Raw genomic sequence first — 23,502 nt, forward strand, 5'->3', positions numbered from 1 at the left:
GTTGACTTCAATGTTTGTCCATTTTATTTCATTAAATTTTATACAGTTTATACATTTTATTATTCATAAAATGGTAAAAATTTTGAGGAGGGGAGGGGTTACAGAAACTTGGACAAACTGGGACAATGGGGAGAAGGGGAGTAAAAATTTCAAGAAAAATACAGATGTAATTTATGGACAGCTCCTAACATGTGTGAAGACGAACAAAATATGAAAACACTTTTATTTTAAATTTAGTGTTTCTACTTGTACCATCGTAACTAAGTGATTATTCATTTATGAATTTCAAATAATGAAAAAAGAATAGTCAGATTTTCATTTCATTATATTTGAGATAAGTCTATATTTGATTTTTATTTAAGATAAGGATCATAAAGCAATTTCTCTATCACTATGAAAATTTTATGGTAAATTTCTAAACACAATTTTTAAAAAAATTAAACAAATATTTGTGTGAATTTTATGTTATTTTTAAAATTATATTAAAATAAAAATATATATTATATCCCCAAAAGTAACAAAAATATTGCAAATAATAAAAATTATGATTTTTGATAAATATATTTCATATCATTTAATTTTATTCATAATAAAATATTTTTTCACAAATTTTTACTTTTAAAATAAATATTTATAAGCATATTTTTTATTTTTATAAATTTTTATATGCTATTACCTTAACAAAATCTTGAATTCTGAAAGTTCTTCTTCTGGAATTTCATATCTAAATGCCTCCATCCAAAAAGGCATTATATATTCCCATATCTAAACAAAAATTTTTACAATAAATGCATATAATACAATTGAATTAAATTTAAATTAATCATATAACTTTCATTTAATATTCTCTGCTAAAATAGTCTACAGATCTGAAATGAAAATTTAGACTAAATAATTTAAAACAAAAATTATTTCAGGAGCCAAGAATTGTTTGCATCAAAAACATTTTCAAGATAGCAAATATTGTTTTTTGCATTCCAAGTTTGAACCTTACTGGTTTTAAAAACCTGAGGAAGACCAGGTACAGTCAAAAACGTTAGTTTTCCATTAAAGTGTTATTACTGGATTCTTAAGGTTCTCAAGTGTAAAGTATACATTCCAGTAATTGTGTACGAAGTTGTTTTAATGTATTAAAATGTATCTACAATAATAAATATTTTTATCCTTAACCCGGGTGAGGTCGCAAAGGTCAACAACCTATAGAGGTCGCTGCGGGTCACCTCGATCCGCATTTTAGATATTAATTTTTTTCTTAACAGTTCAACTTTTTTCACTTTTTTCTTTTAAATATTATTTTTCATTCTGTTTAGTAATTTAATAAATATATATGTTTACTTTGTAAGCCTTAGTTAATTATTTATTAACATTCGAATTTACATATTAAATTTTGGGAAAAATTTTTATAAGTATCTGAAAAATTTTAACTATTTAAAAAAACATGAAACAATTAGTGATTATAGAAGTTATTTTTATCATAGAAAAGGTATGTCACTTTATGATTTTAAAAAATTATATTTATTTTATTTACATTACATTAATAATACAAATTTACGCAGACGTCAAGGGTCGCTGTGGGTCACCATGACCCAAAAGAGCTATTATCTCTTAATGCGTTCCGAGAAACTGAGTAACGGCAATACGTTCCAATAATAACAATAAATTTAGGAAGCTACTGTGAGTCACATCGGTAAAACTTAATTATTAACGATTCAGTCGATCGTGAAATAGGGGGTGCGGGTCAGAATGGGTCATGCGACCCCTCCCTGGCTAACTATTGTAAATATGTATTAGCTGTATAATATATAATTAAATTCACTAAGAAACTTAAAAGTAATACCATATAAGTCATTTCGTAAATGAATCATCTAAATCTTTACAGATACAGTATAAAGATTTAATCTGAAATTACTGTGGCCATCAATTTTATACAAGTTTTCAGTTATACAAGATTGCATCAGTCCACATTACTTCAGATAATCAGGGTTCTACTGTAGTTTCTATCAGAATTATAAACCAATAAAAAGCAATACAAAATTTCATTGATTTTCTATTGGTACCTATAAAAACTATCAAATGAAATGAATTTTTTGTGGTACTGTCTCTTCTGGTTGATTCTTAGCCTATCCTGGATGTGAAATAGGAAATGAAATGTATCCATATGAAATAAAATGAAATCTTTACTAATAGATTAAAGATTGAATGCATTTAACAGAAACTTTGAATTCTCTATTTATTTTTCATTTGATGTAAAATTAATAAAAACTTAAGTTTTTCCAATTGAGTGAAAATTTATTAGATTAAATTTCTGTTAAATTAATTAACATTTCTTTTAATATACCTTACTTATAAGTTTAAAAATTTGTCAAAAATGATTGACAATTGAAAACTATATTCAAACTAGATTTGTTAATAGCATATACTTCTGTACTTTCTCCTCTGATCAAGCAACATATGTTTAAATTGCATTACAGTATAATCAATGATAAATTAACTTCCTGTCAAAAAAGTTCAAAATATTCAAATTTATTTCTAATAAATTTATTTTTCTGATTAAAATACATCTATAAATACACATCACTAAGCCCGACATATTCATAATAAACCAAATGACTGTCATAATTAATATTATAATTGTTAATTTTGATAAGAGATGGCATAACATCTACCTCTAATACCAAATTAGTTAATATTTAATTATTAATAGTAGCAAAAAACAGCCCAATTAATTACAGCAATCATTTGGTTTATTAAAATACATTTTGATGTTTAGTCACCAAATGAGAATGATTTGATGCTGATGAGAAAATGTCTGGCTGGATTTTTTATATTTTTTATTTACAAGTATATACAGCAACATACAATGTATGTACAATGTTTTTACAGTTTGATATTGATCGAAGGTCAGTTCATTTTTGTTTGGTGGCCATTGGTCCGAAATTGAATGTCCAGTTCAAAGTTCACTTTTCTCTTCTTTTCCTGTGCCCTCTATCAGTCTGAATCAGCACATTGCCGACGGGTGCCACAATATCAATGATATAGTTGATAGAACAATGTTTAGGGATATAGTTTTTGAAAAATTTAAAAAAATTTTTTTAAAGTCTATATTCCTAAAATAACACAATGAAATACAGTCGATTCCGCTTAATTGGGACACATTGAGACTAATCCAATTTGGCCCAATAAGCAGCTGCCCCAATTAAATGAACTAATAATAAATTCTATAATAAAATATGTAATACATTGGTAAAAAATAATAATTAGGTACCTATTTTAATGCTTTATTAAACCAAAATACAGAAAATGTTTGTACTATAAATTTGCCAGACTCACAATGATAGATAACTGATTCACATAATGCTAGTGTTGTCAAATATTAGTACAGTAGAGAGTTGTTAATCGGAACACTGGTAATCGGAATCGCCGGTAATCGGCACGATTTTCAGTCGGACTGTCGTGCTGAATCGAACGTTTTTAATACTAAATTTACTTCTAAAGTATAATTTTCATGTTTTTATATTCTTCAATATATTTATTTTGTTTGTACAAAATGCAGAAATAATTTTTAACGATACGATAGCCTCGATTATTATTATAAAAATTTTCATTAGGCTTAAAATCGACGAAAATTCAACACGAAGCGACACGCAACGGAGAAAAATTCAACACAAAGTGACACGCAACGGAGAAAAATTTGAACATCGGACAGGTTAATGTATTTTTTCCTACATAATGGATAATCGGAACAAATGACTAATCGGAACAACCCCAGTCCCCAATTGATTCCGATTTTCGACTCTCTACTGTAATGACAAACACAAGGGTTAACCATTCGATCCGTTCCTGATCGAACAATTTTTCCTTTCTTTCTTTTTAGTTAGAACATGTTCTAACTAAAAAAGGAGAAAGAAACAGGTTCATCCAAAAGTCATTTTACGGTCTTCCTTTGAGCACAGTTTTCTTTATTTAGAGATGGACCACTTTGGCAGGAGTGTCTGTAGAATCCACCAGCTTTATGCAGGTCTCAACAATCGGATGGCTGCTGTCTGAATCTAGACGTAATTATACACACAATACCTTCCAAGGGAACTCTAGCTGTCTTCCAACTCAGTTGAGAGACCTCGAAAAATTGTCTGGCAATCTTTGCCCCTTTGCTTTTAGGGGGATAATCCAGTCCAATCCAGAGCAGGGGCAGTAACTCACATTCAGGTCTGCCTCAGATGAAATCCCCGTGTGATACATCCCACTATGCTGACCCCCTCCAGAAAAACCAAACTGCTCGAGCAAAAGACAAAATCACTTTGTCTTGCCAACCATTAGGCCTACACAACATTAGTGTACAGTACATAGTGCCTACATATTTTTGGAAGATTACTAAAATATAACAATAATTGCTAAATTCCTCTTCTGTTACTGTCCCAATTAAGCGAAAAGTTGTCCCAATTAAGTGATTAAATTATGTATTAATTTATTAGTTTGGTTTCCGTCTTTGAGATTTGGCCCAATAAAGTGGCTGCCCCAATTAACCGGTGGCCCAATTAAATGGAATCAACTGTAGTGATGTTTATTCTCAAGTAATGACAGTTCAGCAGTTAAGTTAATTCATTAATTGTATATTCTAGTATATACAAGTAAATATTTTTTTTTTTCTACAATATTAAACGTTACAAATATAACCCACTGTAATCCTTTTATACTAGTCATCTGTAAATATTAATCCATTTTAAAACATATTATATACAACTTTTTAATATTAATAATTTAAAGTTATTTTAATAAAATAAGAATAAATGATTATTATTCTTATTTTTTAGCATTAATTTTTGGGCAGTTACTAGTGATAAAATTAAAAGTAACATTCATAAAATTTTGAAACAATACAAAATTTAAAATAATAATAATAAAAATTGTTTCATGAATATTCATTTATTTTCAATATAATGTTAGACAACATGACAGTTTCATAAATTTAAAGAAATTTGTTTAACAAATTGAATTATTTTTTAATTTTATATTAAATACTTTATAATTTTATAAAATAGATTATAATTAGAATATTATGATTTTTGTCTAGAGTCTCTCATACTCGACTTAATGTGGACTGAGCAGGTGATGAGTTATTGAAAATGATAAGTTTTACATTATAGTGATGATGCCTGTCTAATTAGTGGAATTTTTCTAAAGATATTATGTGTGTAAGTTCATATATGTATATTCATTACAAACGAATAATCTAAACGAATAATCACTATCAAAAACAATTTGATATCATCATCAGTGGCAAAACATTGCAATACCGAAGGTTGTGAAATTTTAAAAGATAGTGTCAAGAGTATTCTGACAGAAAGCAATTAAAAAAAAGACTACAGGAACACTTAGAAATTCTGAAAATACGGGAAGACATTAGAATTAATAACAACATGGGACTGAAGCTACATGAGGGGTGGAATGACATCGTTTTTATATAACCTTGAAACAGATGCTGAACAGATGTGAGAGTAAGTCACATCACATTGTAAATGAATTGTAACAAGGCAGTTGGCTTCACACAGTCTTATGGATTTGGTGTATGTTTTGTTTAAGGTCTGAAAACCAATTATTTTAATAATAGTAAGTTCATTGTTAGTTTCCCTCCCTTTTGGTTTTTAATATACTTAACAATATTTTATTATTAATAGTGGAACTATCTACCAGAATTCAGAAAATATGGGAGAAAATAAGACATTTACTGGTCCCAAATAATGTAATATATCACAATATTATATAAATAAATTTTATGCTAGATAGTTTTAGTTATTTAGTATATAGGTTGTATTAAAAACTGTAAATATAGTGCACTGTATATATCAAAAATTCCTTTGTATTTGTTAACTGTTAGTGTTATAATTATATGTTGGTGCTATGTGTTTGCAAGCTGATGAGGGGTCCTTATACCCAAAATGCATCCTTACCTAAATTTGAAAGTGATTATTAAAGACTAACTTTTTTGTAAAAAATCTGGTCTTTTTTCTGTCGGCCTTGGTGTGATAAGCTCTCCAAATTGTTAAATCCTATTTATTAGGTTATCTATCTAAAAAACAGAATAACTTGTTTGACCTGGTGTTAAATTATAAGATTAAAAATTAGATTACACATATTTCTTTTTTTTGGACAAAATGATGAATTTTACAGAATGTTCAGTTACAAAGAGTCGAGTTTCTGGGACCCCATTGTATAATATCATACAAATACTTAAATATTTAATATTTTGGGAATTGCAGGAATGATACAGCCAATAGAAATGATGGTAATACTGATAAGATGATCTAAATACAATTATTTGATTTTTCTCATATTAGAATTTAATGTAATATCAAATATCAATACATATAGCATTGATACTAGATATTAGTTATGACCAAAATTCTCTCATTTTTTAAAAATATATATTTTGAAATACATACTAAGAACATTACAAATATAGATATACAGATCTAAGATTTTGCTTAATAATCTTGATTATTTTATCTGAATGAAATCAATAGAGAGTTAGATTAATGAAATGTTAGAAATATTAAAACTGGTGAAAACGAACAAATCAAGTTGATTTTAGTGGAAGTCTGGTACAAGTATAAAATCATTTATTAATAATTACTCAATTGAAAGAATTACTTTTTTTTTTCACTTACTATGTTACTCAAACAATAAATTTATATTACAGGAAAAATGCAATTGAAAAAATAAAATTAAATTAATTACAGTAGATACACAAATAATTGCTAGTACAAAGAAACAAAGCTGACATATAAGAGTGGGAGTAAACAAAACACACAAGGTCATTTGACTGTGTTAGAGAAAAAAAAATATTAAGCATTCAAAATCCAATAATTGAGATTCTATTGTGTATATAATTGGTATTAATTAATTAATTATAAAATAATAAAATAAAATTAATACTTACATCAGGTGTTATAATATCATAAGGAACCAGACATAATAATCGCTTGAATCCCTCTTTAATACGGTATGTTTGTGAAGGCCACATATCCCTTAAATTTAATAACAGTCTAAATTTAATGCTTTTGAATATAGAATAATAATTTTATAGTAGTAGCAAACTATTTTAAAAATTATAATTCCAAAACTTCAAATCTTACCAATGACCACCAACTTGTGCATATTCAGCTGGATGAGGAAGCAGACATGATACAAATATATTAAAATGTGTTCTTACTATTCCCATTAACCATCTATGAATATACTGAAAATAATATATTTATGTAATTATTACTTTTCATTATTTCTTATAAAAGTTTTCTCTATATCATAAATATATTATTTCTGAAAATAAATGTTACGAAAATATTTACAAACAGCAAAAAAAATTATGGAACTAACTGGAATTTTTCATTAGTTCAATTCAAATATTTTTTAAAAATTCTGAATTTTAAAATTATTTTTATGTATTATCAATGATAATTACAATATTTCTAAATGCAATTTTCAGTATGTAAATTTTGATAAAATGATTTTTTCATTTATTTTTTAAATCTTTTTATATAAGCATGAAAATATGCATTAGTAATTAGATTTAATATGTAGATGAATACTTTTCTGTGAATACTTAATTATACTTTTTTTTTTTTACTCTTTTCACTCTATGGGAACTAAGGTCTTTGTCCATACCATTGTGAGTTTAGCCAGGCACACAACAGAGATGGCAGACCATCCCTGAAAAATTCCTGAGGTTTTTGACCACCTAGATTCAATCTCAGATCCCGAGTTGTAGGCTGATGTCTTAACTACCTCAGACACCCTGCTGTCTAACTATACTTGTACGTTCATTTCATTACAACCTTTCAATGACATAATAATAAATATATTTTTTTTTAATTCATATATTATTATTCTGTATTAAATTAACAATAGATAATATAATATAATTTGACCTGACCATTTGCAAATTTACACAAACATTTATTTTTATTTTTCACATAAATCAATAAATGTAATCAAATAACATTTCAGTTTTGAATGTTTCAGTCTACTTAAATAGTAATTTTAATTTAATATGATTTACTACTTAAAAACAGAAGTATATTATAGCAACATCCCAAAGCCAAATGTAGTGTTACTAATCAAAACAATTGCTGTAATTAGTCAGGCTATTATTATGCTATAATTAATAATTAGAAATTAAATAATTTGATACTAGAAGTAGATGTCAGGTGATAAGCATCTAGCTACAGAAGCTTGCTGAGACTGACCTTAGTGCTCCTAGCAAAATATATCAAGTGAATTCATAATCAGAAAGACAAACTAACATATGTTAACAAAAAATTAGGAAAGAAGCTATGTTGTGTTTTATTCAAATCAAAATTTAAGCTATAATAATCCACATTTAAACTTAAAAAAAATTATACCTTGATTATATATGAATGAACAATATGTTTTTTTACTATATTTACACTTTATATTTAAACAATTTTAATATAATTTGAAAGAAATGAAATGATAAAAATCATTGCATACTCAGAGCACAATCTCCAGATTATAAAAAACAAAAAACTATTGTGAAATCCATGAATTTCCGAGAAAAAAAATGTAATGTGAATTTTTTTGAAAGATTGTAAACATCCGCAATAGAAAAACTATCGAACAGTTTCAGATTGGAGGTCACCCCAATTGTCAGCAATCTGATGGGAAAGTTGACACATAGGTGTCAGAAAATGCATTGTCATCGTCAACATGGACGATCACGTGATCCCTTTCCCACAACAATTGAATAAAAGCTAGAACCCCAGAAGCTCAGGGCGATTCAAAGGAAGTTATACTTGTCAATGTGATACATTCCTCTCCCAGCTCAACAAAAGGAGAAAGACTCCGGTAGAAGACAGATCACGGCTTCGAACTTCCATACAGCTCGCCATATTGTCTAGGATTACAATTCCAACAAACTGATTGACGCATACCGTTTGTTTCCTCAGAGATATTTTGTTAGTGAATTGTGAACTCTCTCTCTCCAGCAACAGGAATAGGCTTAGCCTACAGTGGCCCTTTATATATATATATATATATAGCTTTGTACATCTTTTGTATGTTAACTTTAGATATTAATAAATGCTTAGTTATTTTATTTCACCTGTCTCCTGTCACTCCTAACCACCTGTTGACTTGCTCACCTCCCTCGCCACTCAATAAAAAGCCATCTGAAATGACAACGTAGGCAAGTTTTACCAACTCGATGTGTAAGTGGCAATTAGGGTATTGACCCTGTGCCCACATATTCCCACACCATTTTAAAAAAGTTCACCAAATGATTAGGTAAAATGACCCAGTTTTTAAGAAAAATAAATAAATAAATATAGTGAAATTTGTGATGTATGCAATAAAAGATTTCTGTTTTTGTATAGTTTGAGTAGACAAAAATTCAGCATACAGAAATAGGTGCTTACATAAAAGAGAGTTTTTAGAAAAAGAGAGCAATGTTATAAGTAGAAAATTAAGACTTTGACATCCTGTAAACAACTGTAACAATACATTTCTATTTCGCCACTTATTAAAAGCTCATCTTATTTCTGAACACAAATTACAACTTGACTTTAGAGAAATATCAATTTAGCTCTGAAAATAATAAGTAATTTTCAATTAAATGTAGCCCTATTATTTTTTATTATGAATATACTCATTTTAAAGTAACATATTTATTAATATTTACAAATTTGAGTATATTACTTAAAAGAAATAATAATTTTTAATGCTTATTATGCAGAATTTGAACACTGGAAAGAAAAATCAGAAAAGTTTATCTGTACATGTTCTAAATATCGGTACATGATGGATCTAAATATCATAAGGACAGTCAAATAAAAAAATTTTTATAATTGTCATTGAGCTTACGAATATTGAAAGTCTGAGGAAAATACGAGAGCTCCAAAAGGGGTATCAAGGAATTTTAAAACCAATTGTTAAACCCCGAAACTACATTTATTGTACAAAGATGTCTTTTGTAAAATATAAGTAGAATATTGTTTTCAAATAAGCATTTATGTTAATGATTAAAATTAAAAATGAATATTGCAAATGTATATTATTTTACTTCATAATATATGCAAACCTTTGATTTTTTTCAGTAAAGTATGTTATAAATTTTTACATAGTTCATTAGTGTCATGTGACCAAAAAGGTTGGAACCTTTTTGGTCACATGACACTAATGAACTATGTAAGAATTTATAACTACTATATAAGCACTACTATATAGTAATTTCTCGTTTCTACTTTTTTAATTTATGCTATTTTATATTGTTTTTTTTTATTTTTTTGTCCTCAGCCCAGTTAATTAAAACAATGTTAAATTTCCTTCAATTTAATGCTTTTGTTTTTTTAACTTGCATTTCCCTTGCTTTAACTTATTTCTGCTGGTTGTCAGAAAAACAAATTGCTGATTACCATATATAGGTCTAGATTATTGTATTGATTACCATATCTTCTTGTGATATTGTACAGATTGTTTTGTTTTATAATTAATGTATTTAATAAACTTGTATTTCTTTAATACTAAAAATATTACATTATTATTAAATAGTTTATTATTATTAGTTATTAAAAATTTCAATTTAAGTTACATTTCTTATGATAAAGTAAATAATTTTTTTTTCTATTCAAATTACTTTAGAATTTATGAATTTCCAGAAAAATTATTTTCTATCAGTTTATCATTACTTCAATAAATGAAAATTAGGATAAAAACTCATATTTAAAATTTTTTATTTATGAAAAATACATTTTCATATTAAAGCATTTCACTTAATTTTTAACACTTGGAAACTACAGTATTTGACTAATACTTTTAAATTTATCAACGTATAATATCTCAATTTATCTTATACAATAATTTAGCAAATTGATTCCTATATTTATATTATTATTTTTGAAGAAGTTTTTAAAATAAATAAAATCCATTTGGCATATATTCCAGTAATTATATATGTAAATATGTTTAATTACAAGTTTGACTGAAATAAAAGAAGACAAAGTAGTGTTTATATATCTCGATAAGCAAAGTATACTGGAAGAAAGTAATTGTTTTCATCTCATTTTTTCAAATTATATTAAAATGGTTTAAGTAAAAAATGTGAAAATAGTATAAAAAAATATTGTTTGTTCATATATAATCAAAGTATAACTTTTTTATAACTTTCAATATGTATTATTATAGCTTAAATTTTGATATGAATAAAAAAACATAGCTTATTTCTTAATTTTTTGTTAACACATGTTAGTTCATCTTTCTGACTACAAGTTCACTCAATATATTTTGCTAGAGGTGCTACAGTCAGTCTCAGCCAGCCTGTGTGTTCTTGCAGCTAGATGTGTTTGTCAGGTGTTATCTCTTATCTAAGATAAGAGATGAAGATAAGAGATGAGGTACTAGAGGTAGACATTATGTGCCATTTCTTATTTATGTCTACCTCTAGTACCAAATTATTTAGGTTCTAATTATTAATAATAATAGACTGATTAATTACAGCAATCATTTGGATTAGTAAAAGTAGACGACTTAATATATTCAATTACACTGTTTTTCTACTTCTATTCTCCATAAAAAAATTTAATTTTCTTCTTTGCTTGTTAAAATATGAATAGTGTGTAAATTTTTATATTTTAAAAGCATTAAATGTAAAAATCTATATACTAAATGTATATGTTAAAAACTACTTATTAACAATATGGTAGAAAAAAAATTATTATAATAATATGTTGTAAATATATTCATTCTGAGTCTCATTTAATTTTAAAATTATTATTTCATTATAAAATTTTCATTAATTTACCTCAGTTTTCAATCTTTCTAATGCATTTCCAGCTTGATCTAAAAAAAAAAAAAAAAATTATATTATCAAATAATCATTATCATAATAATTATATGATGTAATTATATGATAAGTGTAATGAAAAAATTAAAATTAGCTATTTGAAATATCAAATTTTCGAAAACTAATTATTTAAAATATGCGAATAAAATCATTGATTAAATTGTTTGTTTTATTTAAATAGGAATTAATGCAATATAAAGTGCATATGTACAGTACATACACACAAAATCCAGATGGGGTTGATTCCCATTTGGATTTTGTGTGTATACATGTAAATTAGCATTTTCAGTATTGTAAACTCCAAATGCAGTGTAATTCAAGTTGAGGTGTTCTAAGTTCAAACCAGTCTTTCATAAGGAATGTAGGAATACTTACAAAAATTCAAAATATATTTTCCAGAAACACTATATTTAAACAAAAAGTACACTAATCATAATTATTTCAAAATTAAAAAATTACAAATTCCGAATGAATTTTAGAGCACCAAAAACACAAGCTGAAAGATAATCAATGACAAAGTTACTATTGAAAGGGCTGAATCTGGATTTGTGATGTCCAGATTTTTGACACTCTACTGTATATGTATATATATACAGTAGCAATATATATGTTTTTCATTCACCTAACTACCTTACAAATTCAAGAATAACATTTACATTTTTAAAAATTTTGAATAAATAATTTAGTTATATTTCTGTTAAATTAATATATATTAATTTAACAGAAATATAACTAAATTATAATATAATATATAATATAATATAATATAATAATATAAATAATATATATATAACATATATACATAATACACACTTTCTATTCTTTCACATAATTTTATGCTATATGGGATGAAGTTTTATGAAGTTAAATATTGATATATTGGGTTTTTAATATTATTTTAACAGTTATATATTAATCACCTTTTAAAAATTGTTCAGAGAAATAAGCAATGCTAAAAAAATATACCAAAATATTTTAAGTTAAAGAGATTAATGATAATAATGTCCAAAATACATCTTTCTAAGATAAAGTAAATAAAAATTGAAAAGTAAATAAGGATTCTGCTTTAAAAACTTGAAACTGGAGTACTGCAAACAGTATAAACAAGGTTTGAATGTAAAACATATGAAAATAAAGTATCTTTATCTCTTTTTTTATATCATACATAAATGTGAGACTGCAGATTTTGGCAGGAAAATTTTTGTAAATGAAAGAAAACTTTTATTTTTTTTCAAAACTATTGTAAACAATCATTGATAGAAAAAACTCCTTGCAGAGAATCAGAGCAGAGGTCTCCATTAACTGTCAACAGTTAGGTGGGAAAGTTGACACTTAGCTGTCAAGAATTTGCAAGTCATCGTCAACAACCAACCGCTTCCCACACTAACACTATAAAAGCTTGCGCCACCGTGAACTTAGTGCGCTCGCATAGGAAGTTGTTCTATACTTGTGTCCGTCTCCATACCCAGGAATGAAGTCCCGTTGGAGAAGACCTACAGCAGCTCTTCCACATTTGATGTTGGCGACCGCTATACATCAAATTATATCATCAATTCTCACACCAAGAGGTAATTTATTAGGAACTTTGTAAACTCTCTCTCCCCTGACACAGAATTAGACTTAGCTCATAGCCGCCTGTTTGTTTAGAACTTGTAGAGCTTTATATCTACTCGCATATAACCGCATTTATTCTCATAGTTTATTGTAGAATCCTTTGTATTTTGTTCTAGTTATTCAATAAATGGTTTGTTTTGTTAACCTGTCTCCTGTCAATCCAAAACACCTGTCGACTTACTGACGCACCTCCCCACTCATTTTTTTTTTTGCTCTCCTAACCATCCAACGACAAAGAGATTGGGTTTTGCCAACCCGTGCAGAGTAAGTGGTCAGCAAGGATTAATCCCTGACCCTCTGCTTATCTCACATAAATGTATTTATATAAATTGATTTAAAAAATTTAATCATAGAAAACTACTAGTTTATATAGAAATAGTTTTATATAAATTTAAAACAATTAAGCAATTATTTAAAATATTTAAACAAATAAAATGCATACCATCTGGTAAACAAGCTGTGTAATGAAACCATTGAAATAACATACTTAATAACCGACCTAAAGTTTCCTGTAAAAATAACTTTTTTAATATTTTTATTTCACATAAAAATGTTTTAATATAATTAGATCTACATTATTATAGTTCTATTTAAGATGTAATTTATATAATATTTAATAATATATTTCTATTATACTCTGCATTTACCACTAAACTTCACTCTAGCATTTAATATTTAAAAAAGTGCAACTAATTCTATTTATAAATTTATAATTCATGCAGTTTTTATAAATAATTATTATTTGTTATTTTTACCTAAGTTAATACAAAACTATAAATCTGAACTTTTCCTTTTTTTTTGTCTACTTGATGAGAAATTTATCCTTGTAATTTCCAACAGTTTAATTATTACCTTTTAAAATTATTATTACTCTCATAATAAAAACCTGAACAAAATTCAAAAATAGATTATCAAAATGTGCAAATAACATGCCATGTTTTGAGGTGCAGGGGATAAGTTGCAGGTAAAAGCATACGGTGAATATATATATATACAGTGGTGCCTCGTATAACGTACACCTCGAATAACGGACGCTGCGAACAACAGACTTTCTGTTTGGCCATTATGTAACTCGAGCAACGGACTGGCTGCGAACAACGGACTTTCCGGCATAATTGGCGACTGCTCCATGGGTGCGTTAGTGTTTTCCTAACATACTAAACAAACGTAACCGAGACGTAGTAGCGGAGCTCTGCGTCTCCGCTACTACAAGAGTGCGCTGCTGTTTGTAGGCATTTAGGAATGACAGTGAAAGAAAAATGGCAGCGCTCGCACTATCGATAGTATCGTGATGGAGGAATCTATAATTCTAAAATATGAGCTTTTAAAGGCAAAAGAAGAGTCCCAATTGTAAAATTTAACCATAAAATGGATTATTTGTTGAAAGAGCATTCAAAATAGCCACGAAAAAAAATTAGAATGCCAGCTACCATTCGAAAAAAATTCGTAAAGACACTTACATCACCGAGTGCACTAACTGGCGCTTTCACAATTTTTAAATTTTCATTCATAAAACTACATAATGGACCCGGAAACGAAACTATCTGAGCCATGGAAGACGCCATGTTGCTTTTTACCGTAAACTACTGCTACAAGCGGCCGTTTTTGCAGTTCAACGGCACGCACTCCCACCAGAATTTAGGAACGCGTTCTGCAGGAATTTTTAAACGGATGTCACTCGTGCAGAGTTATGCGGAAGAATAAAAGAACGCACCCCATGTTCATTTTTTTATGATACAGTATGGTTATTTTATGCTGCAGAACGAATTAGATGTTTTAACATATATTTCTATGGGAAAATGCGTTTCGTATAACGGACGTGCACCTGGAACGGATTAAGTACATTATATGAGGCACCACTGTATACATATTATTTTTAGAGTTTGGAAAATGCAAATGTTACAGAGTAGCATTAAATTTTGTTACTCACTGATTCAATATTCCTTTGTTTCAAGCTGTAAAGATGAAAGATGTTTTGATGCCAGGGTTTACCCCTGGCATCAAAAATGTAAAATACTGTGGCTGTTCAGACCATAATAGATTATTTTAAAATACTGAATTAAGAAAATTGAAGAGAATTTTTTTATTTGCTGTTCATTTATGAACTATAAAAAAAAATTTCTAATATTTTAATTTTATTGATATAAATTAAAATCAGAAACAAAATACTAATTTGGAAACTGTAATTGAAGTTAATGCCCATTCATAACTTCTTCAAGTGAAGTAATTCTTTACAAATAAAAACATATAAAGTACTATTATATATTTCTACATAAAGTATTGAGGAGTAAAAATAATAATCATTAAAAATTTTTAATTATTTCTTATAATTTTCTAATATTTCTATTTTAGTAAGATGTCACTTTTTAAAATACTAAATTTATTTTTTTTAAAAAATTCATAACGAATTCTTTCATTTACACTTTATAAAATGAAATTAAAAATTATACTCAAATGATAAATCATAATTATTTATATTTTATAATTACATTATTTATATAACTAAATATATTTATAATTTTATAAATTTAATCAGTTAGTTTTTCCTACATAAATATAAAAGTAAACATATTAATAATTATTAATCGAGATATTAAAATATTTATTTTCATATAACAGTTTATATAAATTAAACACCTGTAAACAAAAAAATATATATTTGAACTTTATATTAAATTTTGAAATAAATTAGAATATGTTACTCCATTCATCTAATTTTTATTAAAATTATTAAAATGATTCTAGAATAAACTCTTTCATCAAAAGAATATGTAATAAATAACAATCAATCAACAATAAAAGAACTATTACTGTAGTAAATAACCATCAATATTCCAAATAAAACGAAATAAGATAGTAAAATTCTCTCTAAATAAAATAATGAGAAAATCTGAAATTCAAATTCTTTATAATGCCTTAAATGTTAGAATCTAGCTATAATCATAAAGGAAAATAAAGTAGAGTATAGGGAAAACTTCAAGGATATAGAAGGATCTAGCCTGCAACAGAAATATGAAAGTAGAAGATGAATTAACCCTTAAATATTTTGATTTCCATCAATTAGGATAATTTTTAAATTCTGAACAGAAAGAGGAAAAAATCATTTTCCTTCAAGAATAACAAAATAATATATAAATAGAATAAAATTAATTAAATATGCAAAATATTAAAAATTTTTCCATAATATTTTTATGTTAAAATATTACATGATATTTAAAGTTTTAAAATATTTTGATTCTGTTATAATATGAAACAATAAAAAAGTTTTTAACAGTAAAGTTTTAAATTGATGTTTAACAACTGTTTTTTAAAAATATAAAGTATGCAAGCTGTATGCATGTATGTATCAATATATGCAAGATTAATTTTGAGTAAAAAACAATTTTGTGCTTGAATATTGTACTTTTTAATTTTTACTTGGTTTGTTATTTACTAGGTTTATGGTACTGATGATGGAGCTTATTCTAAAAATGTTTAAATTGTTTAGTAAGTTAGACGTCTCATCAAACAGAACAATGTATTAAAAACTATTTAAAATGATAAGCCATTAAGATGAAATTTAGAATTCAAAACTATAAATACACACTTGATGCCAAAAATTGTATAACCAATAAAAGAAACACTATCTTTCAATGTTGTGTATTTTAATAGTTTCATAAAATCAGTGTCATCTTTAGGTAGAAGAACTTGTATGGAACATAGATATAAATTTTTAAAAATATACATTGACATATTCTAAAAAAGAACACATATTTGAATGTAAGGAAAATGAAAAAATGGAAAACTCCAAAATCATCTGGTAAAGCATTAAGGTGACATTTTAAACAACAGAAGCTTAACAAAGCTCTCTAGCAGTGTGTTAGAATATGGCCTTATACCTTTGGGGATAGAGACATAATTTCTCAAACAATGTATAGATCAGGGATGGCAAACCTTTTCAGTCCATGTGCCATATAGTAAGTGTACTTATTTTAAAAAATGTTTATCTACGCCAAAGTTCTAGACTTCAAATAATTATGTTTAAATAAATAAAATGAATATGCTTTAATTAGAGTAAATGTAAAGAATCTGACTGAAAAACATGATGATCAGGTGATAAACCAAAAGGATGATTAAAAAAGATAATAATAAGCCAAAATCATATGATATGTTATGTCCAGATGATTTCTCTCACATGCCACTTTGGGCATGTGTGCTATAGGTTTGCCACCCCTCATATACACTGCAAAACTATTTTTATCCAGGAGGCTTTATACATATCTAAGTTGGACAATGCAATAAAGCTTGAATTGAACTACCAGAGCTCTCTAAAACCTTGAACATTTAATTCATTGCCTTCCTGTTTTTCATGAGTTCTGAAAAATGTTTTTTTTTTTTTTTATATATATATAAAATATAGGATTAATAATTGTTTATTGCTCTGAGAATCTACCATCTGTTTTATCATACATAATATCATTTTTATGTTTAAAATTTTTTCACATTATTAAGTTTTTCTGTTTTTTTTCATTACATTCAAATATGTTTTCTTTTTTAGAATATGTTAATGTATTTTAGAAAAATTGATATCTATGTTCCGTACAAATTCTTCTTCACCTGAAGATGACATTGATACAATGTCAAAAGTACTAGCATAACTGTTTTTATGAAATTATTAAAGTACAAAATGCCAAAAGACTGTGTTTCTTTTATTGGTTGTGAAATGTGGAATTTTTCAAGAGATTAAAACCAGTTTGAAACAAATATCACCTATCTAGTATGATAGCTGATCAAAAAACTTTACATGAATCAACAACAAACTGACAATCTTGTGAGATCTAGCACTCTGTCAAAACACTCATTAAACCCCTCCTTTAATAATACTGTAAAATAATTTTTATTAATTTGTTTATCTTTGGAAATTATAGAATAGTTTTGGACTTTGAAACAATAACAATAAGGAAGAGGTATGTACTGTCAGAACTTAAGACAATTAGGGTCTCACGATTGAATAACATCTCTGACTGGGATTTAATTCAGTGCCAAATTAATTGTTAACGTCAAGTTTTTCTTGCAATTGAGACAGTTTAATTTCACTTAGAAACAAGTGAAAAACCAATTAATATTCAAAACTAATTGGCATGTTCAATCAAGGAATCAACTCTATAAAACAGTATCTCAAGGATTCAATGTATATATCTATGTATCAATGGCATTTGAAGTTTCAATGAGTTAGTTTGATATCTCAAATATTAATATTTGTAAACTTATTTACTGATTCTCTTAGATACAATCTTTCAATTAAATTATAAATGGTAATTAGAAATAACACAAGTAATCAATGCTGCAAGAAATTTAAAAACTAATTTATATTTATTATGCAAAGTTTTTGCTTGATTAAACTTTAAATATCTTTAGGTTTTAAAGATAACAATATTGATATATTTATTATTCTTAAAAAATCTGAAAATGCTTGAAATTCTATCAAGATGATGTCAGTATGATAAATATAATTTAAAAATTTTAAGCTTCAGTAATATTGGTTATTTGCGCTATTTCTAACTATCAATCAGTCATCATCAGTCAGTTAATTATCAAACTGTCAATCATATGATTTTTTACCCTCCAAAGTGTTTAGTTAAAAGAATTTTTATAAAGAGAAATTGAACTCCAGAAAGCAGTAATGATTGACCATTGAATTCAAATTCATTTTCTGATATTTTCAAACTTCAAAATTAGCTGTAAATTAAAAAAAATTTTTAAATTCTGTTATCAAAGTTGTAAAACATTCAGAAGATTTTGAATAGTTTTGAATAAAATATGTTAAAACATTTTAAAAATTATTTTTGAATATGCAAATATAAAATATATTTACTTACAAAATTGGACTTTTTATGATAGTATGTAATAATGTTATAATTTGGGGGGGCATGTTCGAATGTCAACGCTGTGAGTGATTTTTCTGTGAACCTATCATTTGCACAAAAAAGTGATGTATAACTATTTGTTTGATTAACTTATAACTAAAACAAGTTTAAACTAATATTATCTAAGTGTAGGTAAAGGAAAAAGTAAAAAAATAAAATGCAATGATCTCCAGTCAGGTGTGGAAGACCTCCACTGACTAGAACTAGAACAGAGAACAAACAATCTCAACCAAGTACTTCAAGCTCCAAACTCATTACGGATTATGGAACACAATCGAAAAATGATCTACAAGAAGAAACAAAAGAACTTTTGAATCAAAACTTGGAACCAAGTCAGCAGAATTCACAGGGCTCAACAGGTGAGTCACCCAATATTAACTTAAGTCTATTAACTAATTCAACAAGTCATCTTGACACCACAACTGCATTTCTATGGACTAAAATATCAGATTTAATAAATTCTTCAAATGACAAACTGTTAGAACAAATGGCCTACATAAAAGAAGATGTAGAACTAATCCGTCAAGATATACATGAGACTAAGGAATGACAGATAAATATGGGTGAAGAAATTAAAAACTTAAAACAACAAGTAGAAAACCTAAAAAATGAAAATGAACTTATGCAATTCAAAATAGATTCCCTAACTAATGATTATAACTATAAAAAAATAATTCTATACAAATATCCGATCTCGAAATCCATATCTAAGTTAGAGGTTTACAACTTTATGAGTAATTTACTCAACATTCAAGATATAACCCAAACTGATATAATAGAAACAAACCTAATAACAAAGCAACCTAATATAACAGTAAGAATAACGTTCAGTAATAAGCAGCTCCGTGATAAATTTTTCTACACCTTTATTCAAAAAAAACAACAAAAAAATTCACTAGAGGAATGGGAAGATATGCAAATATCTCCCGACTTAACAAAAAATTCAAGAATAAGAAGAAAGAATTTACTCTCAATATTTCATGAAATGCGAAAACAAAAAGACCAAGTTAAACTCCGTAATGATATATTAATGATAAATCAAGAAAAAATAACATATAGTCTAAATTTGAGTAAATTGGTTTACGTGAATACCTTTCATCCTTATTTCAATCAAATAAATACAGGCAGTTGATATCACAATAAGCAAAAAAATACGCGTCAAAATAAAGTCATAAAGAATAATCAAATGGTTTCCATTGCTAATTGGAATGGCCAAGGAATAAAATACAAAACTTCACTAATAAACAACTTTTGTGCTAAATATGAACCAGACATTTTAGCAATTACCAAAACTTGGATTACTTCCAATCTTTTATAAAACAAAATTTTCCAATAACTTTATAGTGGAATCGGTTCAAGCACAAAAACCTATAGGTCCAGGTCGTCCAAGCAGAGGCATATGCATCCTAATAAAAAAGAATTTTTGTAAAATAATTGACATAAAAAAATCCAACAACTATATGCTACTTCTCATCTCACTACAGAATCCTATTTTTGTAAACAAATCTAACAATCTAATAACGTTATTAATTGTTTACATTCCTCCTGATGATTTAATTACTCTAAAAAACACTTTCAAAACATTAGAAACTTGGAATTATATTTCTCCTTTCACTATAGTAATGGGTGAGTTAACAGACTCAAAATACAATGGTCCTAATTCCTATATATCCAACAAATGTCAATCAAAAGACAAACAAACCAATAAACTGGGTAAAAACCTTATTGAGTTGTTAACGGAACAAAGATTGTTTGTCCTTAATGGTAGAATTCAACAGGACATCTCAGCTGAATATACCTGTTTGACTAATACTGGCGCTTTGACCATAGATTTTACAATTTGCTCTGAATCATTTTTAGATTGCTGTTTAGAATTTTATACTACAAACTTTGATATTTCAGATCATTTTCCTACAATAGCAAAATTCCTTTTATTTCCTTTTAAGAATTCAGATAATTCTCATAACAACAATTTCAAGATAAAATACAAATTTGCCAACTATAGGACTGATGTCAACAATCGTTTTAAAAATATGCCAGAAATAACCAACTATAACAGTGAAGATGTATATAAAATAATGATAAATATTATGAATGATTATATAATATTAAATAAGGATAATAAATATTCTCAAAATAAAAATAAAAAAATCTGGTATGATTTTGACTGTTACAAGAAAAAACTGAAGAAGCAACGAGATTTAAAATTTTTAGGCAAAATCCTAATAAAGAAAATTTGATTAATTATAAAAATTCCAAACGAATCTACAATAACTTAATTAAGACTAAAAAAAAACTACCTTCGTAGAATTGAATCAAATTTAATAAATAATAGCAATAATAGTAAAATATTTTGGAACACCATTCGAAAATTTCGACCAAAAGCTAATCTAAGAGATAACAACATTGGTATAGAATTCGAAACTTGGAAGAAATTCTATCAAAGCTTCACTATAAATAATTTAAAAATTCCAATGGAAAAAAATATTAACTACTATGACGATTATTTAAATTCTGACTTGACCATGGATGAACTCAACGAAGTAATTCAAAAAACAAAACACAATTCTACCCCTGGGGATGATAATATACCAACCAAATTCCTAAAAATGTTACCAATGAACTCTTAATTAAAATTATTGCAACTATTCAATGCTATGTACAGAACAATGTCCTACCCTAAATCTTGGAATTCCATTATTATGACGATGATTTATAAAAAGGGAGACCAGATAGCCCCAGAAAACTATAGACCTATAGCCTTGCTATCTACCCTTAGAAAATGTTTCACCTCAATACTAGCTAAAAAATTCCAACATTGGATCAAAATCACCGAGTTAGAAGCAGAATTTCAATTTGCTTATACAAAAAATAAAGACACCGAATTTGCGATATTTACCTTGCTCATGATTATCCAATTATACCTCTTAAAAAAACACAGAAAAGTGTATGCCGCCTTTATAGATGTTACAAAGGCATTTGATTCAGTATATGTTCCATTATTACAACAAAAACTTAAGGAGAGTGTTGCTAGTTCCCAATTTATAGGAACAATATCAATACTATTTCAAAACTATAAAATAAAGATTAAGCACGGTAAAAATATTCTCCCACCATTAACTCATTCCCGTGGCATCCTTCAAGGGGATCCATTATCTCCACATTTATTTAACTTTTACTTGAAAGATATAGATCATCTTTTTTCTGAAGCAAACGATGATATAGTTATAGGCAACAAAGCATTCCATTACATTCTCTTTGCTGACGACTTAGTTCTGGTAGCACCGACAAAAATTTCCCTTCAAAGGAAAATTAATCAATTAAACTCGCATTTCAAGTCTAAATATCTAGCAGTTAATCCAAGTAAAACTAAAATAATTATCTTCCGGAACAACAGTAAAATATCTGTTAACGAAACAAAAATTTATCATGAAGATATCCTTCTACAAACTGTCAATGAAATAAATTATCTAGGAATTAACTTTGACTGGAACCTAACCTTTAAATCGCATATTTCTAAACTCAACAACAAAGTTAAACAAGCAATCGATAATCTTTTATTTTTATGCTGTAGATTGAAAACTTCTGACTTAAGAATACACATGAAACTTTATAATTCACTTATTAACCCTATTATTTTCTATGCCAGCTCCAATTTGGAGCTTGGATCATCTCTATAAGTTAGAACTTTTTCATATTTACTATTTACATAAATTATTTCAGTTAGAACTGACAATACCCGGATATGCACTATGTCATGAAACTAATCGTATATGGTCCTTCCCGTTTATATTAAAACGTATTATTAAATTTTATTACAGACTCAAATTCAATAGTGACAACAATTTGATCGCTCTATATCACGAAAATATCAAGCAAAGTAATCTCCAAAAAAACAAACAGCTATGGCATAATAAACTAAAAACTATCTTCAATTCTTTGGGAGTATCAGAATTACTATTTAAAGACAACATTCAAGATTGGAAAACAGGTTACTCACTACTTTTGAACGCAGCTATAGCACAATCCATAAACAAAGATCAACTCTCCCTATACAGCAGTAAATATCATCCTTGGTACTTAGACATATTTAAAATACCATCTGTTCAACCATATATGTTGTATTCG

General features: G+C 27.1%; 1 protein-coding gene and 1 long non-coding RNA gene across 6 annotated transcripts in view; one reads left to right on the top strand and one right to left on the bottom strand.

Annotated features, from left to right (window-relative positions):
* Positions 1-23,502, bottom strand: part of unc79 (UNC-79 domain-containing protein) — a 115,957-nt gene that overhangs the window by 67,921 nt on the left and 24,534 nt on the right. For all 5 annotated transcript variants that reach the window (XM_067263759.1, XM_067263757.1, XM_067263758.1 and 2 more), the window contains exons 13-17: positions 13,911-13,977; positions 11,813-11,850; positions 7,134-7,237; positions 6,938-7,025; positions 677-765 (exon numbers count right to left, since the gene is read on the bottom strand). In XM_067263759.1, coding sequence (XP_067119860.1) covers positions 677-765; positions 6,938-7,025; positions 7,134-7,237; positions 11,813-11,850; positions 13,911-13,977 — 386 coding nt within the window. The remainder of the gene's footprint in view (positions 1-676; positions 766-6,937; positions 7,026-7,133; positions 7,238-11,812; positions 11,851-13,910; positions 13,978-23,502) is intronic.
* Positions 5,317-23,214, top strand: LOC136969560 (uncharacterized). Its single transcript, XR_010879842.1, has 4 exons — positions 5,317-5,580; positions 5,676-5,740; positions 19,548-19,733; positions 23,196-23,214. It is a non-coding gene; the product is annotated as an uncharacterized lncRNA (long non-coding RNA).

This window comes from Centruroides vittatus, unplaced genomic scaffold, assembly GCF_030686945.1.
Source record: "Centruroides vittatus isolate TY-2023 unplaced genomic scaffold, ASM3068694v2 contig_18, whole genome shotgun sequence".
Classification (NCBI taxonomy): domain Eukaryota; kingdom Metazoa; phylum Arthropoda; class Arachnida; order Scorpiones; family Buthidae; genus Centruroides; species Centruroides vittatus.